This window comes from Nelumbo nucifera, chromosome 1 (assembly GCF_055504915.1).
Source record: "Nelumbo nucifera cultivar China Antique chromosome 1, China Antique-T2T, whole genome shotgun sequence".
In the NCBI taxonomy this organism is placed as follows: Eukaryota; Viridiplantae; Streptophyta; class Magnoliopsida; order Proteales; family Nelumbonaceae; genus Nelumbo; species Nelumbo nucifera.
In genome coordinates, this window is record NC_142649.1 from 6,984,636 (window position 1) to 6,992,519 (window position 7,884).

At 38.7% G+C, this 7,884-nt stretch overlaps 1 protein-coding gene across 1 annotated transcript; it reads right to left on the bottom strand.

Annotated features, from left to right (window-relative positions):
- Positions 1–470: 470 nt before the first annotated feature.
- LOC104587013 (protein CORTICAL MICROTUBULE DISORDERING 2-like) lies at positions 471–7,668 on the bottom strand. Its single transcript, XM_010244438.3, has 4 exons — positions 5,598–7,668; positions 4,799–5,071; positions 4,110–4,201; positions 471–1,690 (listed from the first exon to the last, which is right to left on the bottom strand). The coding sequence occupies exons 1-4, from the start codon at positions 6,561–6,563 to the stop codon at positions 817–819; spliced, it is 2,205 nt and encodes a 734-aa protein (XP_010242740.1). The 5' UTR covers positions 6,564–7,668; the 3' UTR covers positions 471–816.
- Between the last annotated feature and the right edge of the window lie 216 nt (positions 7,669–7,884).

A 7,884-nucleotide genomic window follows, 5' to 3' on the forward strand; every position in this document is an offset into this window, starting at 1 on the left:
TTGGGAGAACCAAATACTTCCAGAGAAAACTTGCAAGGTTAATTTCAAAGCCATCACTTGTGTACATTTGTTTGAATAAATTATTCACACTCTTAGTTGGTGCTATTTGAATCCGTAAAAGATTCTAGCTCCATCTGTCAGGTGGAATTTCTCCTCCAGTGGACCCAGATACAGCCTAACAGCAGTGGAGTAGCAGTGAAATGTTCTGAGTACGGCCAGAGAACCAGGACCTTCTAATCCCTCTGTCTGCAGGCCCAGCCAGCCTGTGCCTTCAATCAGTGCTTTGCCAATGGACACAAGTAGGGCCTATCTAAAAAAAAAAGAAAAGCTATCTAGCTTACACCTGTGTCTGGGTGTGAACTGTTAAGACAACCCTGAGTAAAGACACCACTTACCTTGTAAATAATGTCTCATAAAACCCTTTCCAACTCGTAATCCATCATGCTACAGTGGCTACAGAAGATGAAACATTGGTTCCAGCTTAAAGAGACAACAAACCAAATTTTGATAAAAATGAATTTTATATATACACATTTTTCTCTTGAATGGTGTAATTGAATAACTTCAATCAAATCAAACCCCAATCACTCTTCACATCTCATCAAATGCTTCACATGATAATAAATTATGAGAGTACTTCATGTATACCCCAGCACAGGATCTATTATATATACATGAATCAGAAAAATGCCCCTCCCTAACCACTTGGTGGCTAAGTTGGATCTGTCCACACAATATAATATGGCTCACCTTCAATTCCTCAAAGCTGTATAGGTAAGATATAATGAAAGTCTGTCCAGAAGAATATTCATCATGTCATCTTCTTGATTTATTTTCTGCTGCTTGGCTTGGTGGTGCTGTTTGTGCTCCAGCACCAAGAGCAACTGCAGCAGATTCTACATGTGTAAGGAGATACTCATAGATCTTCTTCCTAAGTCTGTCAATTGTCTCAGCAGGAATGCAGGGTTCTTCTTCACCATCCTTAGCAGAACCAATCTCATCTAACCAGTCATTCACATTCTTGAGCTGAGACAGCATATTTGCTATCCGACCATTATCTGTCAAGGCTGAATTATCCACATCAGCATCCAAGAACCTCTCAACAAACCCCAAGAACCAGTCTTGAGACTCTGTCTTTAATGTCTGGGCTAAATCAACAGCCTCATCAAGACCGTTTCCTCTGATCCATTCAGGGGGTGGAGATGTTGCGACTGTCTTTTGACCTACAGCTAGTCCATCCCCAGCTCGGCGTAGTGTCGCAGCTGTAAGAGGCTTAGACCAAGCTAAAGGGCGAGTTTTGGTTTGGGTCTTTGTTGTTGAATTCTTGGCTGAGTTCTCTAAAACTAACATGGGATGATTACTAGTGGTAGTCCTTTGACTTGCAGCTGTAATTACAGCTGGACCCACGGTGGAAACTGGCTGTTTCTTAAATACTGTAAAGGATAATAAGTCAGTAGCCAATGCAGCTTGGACCCATGAAGCTGCATATTTACGCCCCTCTGAGGAGATCTTCAATTCTTCTTCTGATGGTTCGTCTTCACCATCTGTTGATGACCCTGCCGGGATTGTCTTTGATAGAGAATCAGCCACAAGGCGAGCTTTGGTCAAGCTTGCATGGAGGCTGAAGAATCGCTCAACCGTAGGTTGTGGGTTATCCTCCTTGGCAGTTATACTTAGCTCAGCATACGTGCTGCAAAAGAGAAAATATCATATCAAAAGAGTTCAAACATCAAGAATCATTTCTTATGGGTTTTACACGAAAGGAACCATCAAACATTGAGAACTAAAGACTACAAAAACTTCTATACATAGCATTTCCACCTAAGGTGTATTACCATTTCATATTTCATAATAGAAGGCTAATCTGTTTCCTTCTAAATTTTTCTTTGACACACAGAATTAAAAGGAATTTGGCTTCTCAATCATTTCCCATGAACCTGGAGGTGTTTGACTTCAGCATTAGCTGGAAAAAGAGTTGAGCATTACCACATTTGCTCACTTCAACCCAAGACCCCTTAAGAAACTTAAACAATGGCCAGACTCATTCAACTCTAAATAGGACTCTTTTGCTGTGTTTGGTTTGATAGGAAATAAGAGAGAAACAGAAAATTGAGGGGAAATTCTTGCCGAATTTTATGAAATTACATAAGAACTTTCCCTCAAGTTACTGTTATTCTCTTATTTCTATCAAACCAAACATAGCCTTAGTGACTAAAGAACCATTCCACACGGACTCCAATATTACTGCCTATTGCTGCAAGTTTAAGACATCTGGTTTCAATTAATATTTGGAGACATTTTACAAAATACAAATATATCAACATAAATGACCATCTCTCGTAAGGGTTTATTATACAATAATATGCACATATATAGACTGTCTAAGGTATGCCAAACTTTCAATATTTCTACAAAGAAAGGGCAAGTCAAAATCCTACCTAAGCTAAGAAAACTCAAAATTACAATTTTGCCATTCATACTCTACCTTAAAGAAAAGAGAAGATTCTCTAAACTACTTAACCAATTACTGAACTTTTAAACACAACTGAACTATGAATGGAAAAATCAAAATGCAAGGCCAAACCCAAATAATAACATGTAAAATGACCAAAGTGCCCCTACTACCTAAAGATACAAAATACATAAAAATTCAAAATTTCAACATCTGATGACTTGACTCCCTGATAATGATCATGATGATGACAGGTTAGATCTGCGTCCAGTCCACCCTGACCCCTCCCAAACCACAAATAGTTGGGACCAGACAAGAAAAATATTGTGTTGTTTATTGTTGTTATTATTGAAGAAACCTAGGAGCAGATCCAATAGGTGATAAAATGAGGGAAAGTAGATTAAGATGGTTTGGACACATGCAGAGATGACCATCTACAGCACTACTAAGAATTGATCTTTCCTTTTTTTTTTTTTTGATAGGATAGTAAGAATTGATGTATTACATCTATCCATTTCAAGTTTACGTACAAAATTCCATTTAAAATTCCAAATCTAGACCTATTTTCCTCAATTTGAAGCTTTTACAGTTTTAGGACAAACTCTGCAATTCTTGTAGTCAAGCCCCAGGACCCTCCTTAACTGATTTCGACCTTTAGTGCTGAAATCAACCCTAAATTTCCTAGACTCCTTGCGTCATAGTCACCTTACGCAAGTCAATTATCAAAGCACCAGTCCTACATCAATTTGGTATTAAAGCATGTATCCTACATGAAGTCATCAACTCGGTATTAGAGTAGGTGGTTCTATATCAATAATATTCAAGAAAATTGTGCTGGGGCATTGTGGATACTTCATTGGTTTACCAGAAACAGAAACAACATGAGTGACCAAAGGGGAGAAAGATACATGGCTTACAACAATCCAAAACCCAAAAGTTCTTTTCTCAGAACTCTCCATCTTGCAATGGGTCTGCAACTTAAATTGCAACCACAAGAACATCTGAATATACACCAAAATCATAATCAGATACTCCAAGAGCTACCCTAGGTTTTTGATCCATCAGGATCCTTTAGGCCAATCTGATTGCAACAGAGAGTTATCATCAATCCTTTATCATAATATAAATATTTTTCCCTATCGTACAATGCCTCTGAAGTTTCTCCTGAAGTTTCCATCAACCTTAACATTGAATCATCATACCAAAAGCTCCTGGTGTTTACCAGTTACAATCACTTATGTGCTATATCAGCAAGCTTCAGCTTCTTACATTGATGTGATCATGGAACAATTACACCTATGTTGATTTTAACTTGAGTAATGATCTTCAAGAATCCAACACTATATATTGTTAGATTCAAGGAAAGGGTAAAGCATGGAAATGGCATCAAGCACCCTTTCAATGGACCAAAAGAGATAAGGATATGGGAGAAAAGAAAGAATTAAATAAATTAGATCCTTCCAATGTCAAAAGAATCAATTCAAATAAACTCAGCTACTAAAACCCTCTCCTACCAATTCATAAAAAATAAAAAATAAAAAATAAAAAACCCTCCTGCCATTATGCTTTATCAATAGTTATGTTTCTGTCAATTTGTAAGCCAGATTCAAAATCCTACAAAAAACTATGTACAGCAATCATGTTTCCTAGTGTTTACCTCAAACATCTAATTAAGCTCTCTGCCGCAGAAGCTTCTTGAATGGCCTCAACAGCTGCCATTTCTGCAGCATCTCTATACTTCAGAACTTCCTGAATAAATAAATATAAAACAAAAATCAGAATATATAAAAAATAAAATAAGGATAAGTTAAGGTCCTAGTCTTGTTGGTAACCATGGGAGAATTTGACACAAATATAATGCACCAGAAAATGCTATTTCTAAATATTAGCATCAAATACAAAATGTTCCATCAATCCAGACAGTCCAACTGCAACAGCCATGTATAGAGAGCAAACTTCCAAAGTAAAACTAATTAATGATTTTGATCATCCAATGATAAACATCTTGCAGATAACTGCCTAAAAGTCATAGGCTATTGTCACATAATGTTCTAATCAACTGAGCAAAATCAAACTTCAAAATGATTGTGTCTAATATTGTAGGCTATTTAGACAGTCAAGACACAAGAAACATCCAATCGCTGTGTCTAATATCAAAGTACACTATATCACTTAGTTAAGTGGCATAAATTTCTCACAGAGCCTTATCTATTAAGGATAAAAACTTTGAAATGGCTAACTGAGATTTTAAGTGAATATGAGTTAACAAGCAGTATGCTCACAGGCATGCTGCCTGTTAACTTTTATAATAGAGAGAACACCTGAAAAAGTTACAGGGATTCATACCTTTCCAAGCTTTGAAAGAGTGGAAGGGAGTGAGGCCCATGAAACACTACCATCTGTCAATCTTCTATTACTGATAGAAACCTTGACCAAGTTTCCTGGGAATCCATTACCAGCAACTTCACCTGATGTTTTCTTTCCAATGGAAACCCGTTGCTTATTTGGCTTATCAGAATCAGCCCCAGCTCTATTTGCTGTTACCTTCTTTGCAGGCATCTGAACCTTACTGTCCTCTTTAGATGACTTGCCATTCATTGAAAGTTTTCTTCGAGGAGCCTGTATTGAAAAAAAAAAAAGGAATTACATAGAGGACAACTAAATATGATCTGACGACTGGGTCGGTGAAAGAAAAAACAGAAATTGCGGTCTTTATCCTCAAAATTGAGGAAAACAACAAATTAAAAAAAAAGTTGAGGTATCCAATGAAAAATATTAATAATGGGATTTATTCATGGTATATAAGAAAAGTCTAGACAAGAAGTCGAAATCCATTAGACTGATCCTCGACACTTCATGGTCTAACTGCTAACAAGTTTCCACCTAAAACTTGATCTCTAAAAATTCAGAAATTTTACTGGATAACATTGAGTAAATAAGCAAATAAAGATACTAGGAATCATGTAAGACCCTGAGAACAGCTGAAGGGGCTGAAATTTGCTTTTGCCCGACCTGAGTTTGAAAATTTTAATATATTATACAAGTATTGAAACCAGAGAAAAGAGCACATTAAAGAAAAGGAAGGCTCAACATTTTCAAATCAAGAAGAGAAATAAAAGAAGTTCAAGGAGAAAATATAACTTACAGAAGTGCTCCGAGATTCAGATTTCAAATCAAGCTTGGCAGCCCTTGAGCTTGAATTATCCCTGCCCTTCACCTCTCCCCCTTCCCAGCTCCTCCTCAAAGCCTTGGTCCCTAATCCAATCCCATTAACCACATTCCCTATGGAGTTCTCCACAGGCAGCTTCTTTGCCGATGCACTTGCTCTAAGAGCAGAAGCTGCCTTTTGCACTAATCCCACCCTTGAAGTTGGCTTGTCTAATCCTTTGATCTTTGCTTGTTGCCTGACCCCATTTGCAAACTTCTCAAATGAAGGAGGCAGTGAGTAGCAACTGGTTGGAGATGAAGGGATTGACCGTGAATTGGAAGATTTCGACCGCACCCCAGAATCCTTCTTATCAACCAAATCCAAGACAGGCTTTGCTAACAGAGACCTTGATCTATTCAGAGTTGCTACCTTCTTATCTGAAACTGCAGTCTTTGCATTGCCATTCGGATTCTCCAGTTTCTGGGAAGGTGTTTTGCTTCTCTCTTTATCCGCAGTAGAATTACCATTCAATCCCTTGGATGGTGTTTTCATCTTCTCCAAGGGGTTTGATCCAGAAGAATTGAGGAAGCAGAGTGAATGCTTAGCAACCAGATCCTCAGGGCTGCCAATGCAGGCGTGGCGACCAGGAACAGGCCTCACCCCACGGAGGATGGGAACAGGGGAAGCAGCCTCCAGCCGCTCAACATGGATGAACTGACCCAACTGTAGCTTATCACTGAGGATGAGATCGTCGTGCTCATCTGGGAGGGAAGCATAGGTAGCGTGGGAAGAGTCAGAAACCTTGAGGTAGAAGCCTTTGTTTGGGAAGAGCTCCCCACCTGCAAGAGCAGGGACAATGCTCACAACCTGCAGCAATGATGAACGGTGCTCGCCAGCAACCTTCACATCTGTATTCATATTCTGTAGAAGCTTCAGAAGAACACCAGGGACCAATGTCGCCATTACTTTGACCTCCAAAACGTATTACTCTGCAAGCCCAGATTTAGAAATACAAGCTATTGGATCGATTTCAGATGAGAAGATCCCACCAATAACTCTAAGAATGGGAATTCCATATATTGAAACAATGAATACTCCGTAAAACCAGGTATAAATGTTCGACCTTGTGAAAACCGATAGATTTTTTTTTTTTGACAGATATGAAACCTGACGAGTTGAATCCTCAAAACTCAGATCTTGCAGAGGAGCTCCAAACAAACCGCTAAAGTATTCTTAGTAACAATTGAAAAATCCAGGATTGTGACTATTCAAGAAGACATTAAACTCCGAATTCAAATGCAAATGAGGAAACTATACTCAGATCTTTTCTTCTGGATTACAGGAATTGACAAAAAGAGTTGCTAGCAAAATAGAGATATAAAGGCTCAAACACTTCGTTTATTTCTAAACAATGATTAAAACCAGGTGATCCCTCCGAAACCCGATTGAAAAGTTCCAATATTCGGGCATTTAATGATTTACAGATTTGGAAAAACGACATTTACCCGCCAAATCCAGGTAGAAAATACAAGTTTTTGGACTTTTATATGGATTCGATTGAGGAAAAGGCACCGCTCTGCAAAACCCAAATGAGAAAAAGTTCTCCTTTTGGATTATTTTAAGCGTTGCAACAGGTAAAGAACATGCTTTCTTCTGTAAAAACCAGATGAAAAGTTGGACTTTTTCCTGATATGGCTTGGATCACAAACAGTAAGCCTGAATCAAAAAATAAATAGAGAAACGCATCAATCACCAAAACCCAAAACATAGATGGGGAAAAGACAACTTTGGCGGGGGGGGTGTTGGAGGATAGACCTCGAGAACTCTGATGGGAGGTGGTGAAGTGGCAGAGAAGAAAGAAGAAAAAAAGGTGAGCTATAATTGCAGCAGCCAGCAAGACCTATTGTATGAATATGATTACAAGAGATGTAACAGAATCTGACACAAACCCACACATCCAAATGGAGTCTCTCTCTCCCTGTCCCCGGGATATTTTTTTCTCTTCAGAGCAATAAGCCAAAGACCTCAAGGAGCTGAGAGGTGATTTACAGAGAATAATCTCTGGTTAGGAGATTATTTTGATTTGTTTTGTCTCTTATATTGCACGTGGAGAGTGATGATGGCCTGATGGATGTCGGTTGCCTGCAGTAGTTCAAGATTCCGCCGTCAGGAAGTAAGATCTCGGCGACGACAGTCAGATACCGACGGCCTTTGTTTGCTTTTGCATCTTGTACAGTGTACTGCTTAATCAATAGGGCCTGATTTGTTCCAGTGCAGTTTTATT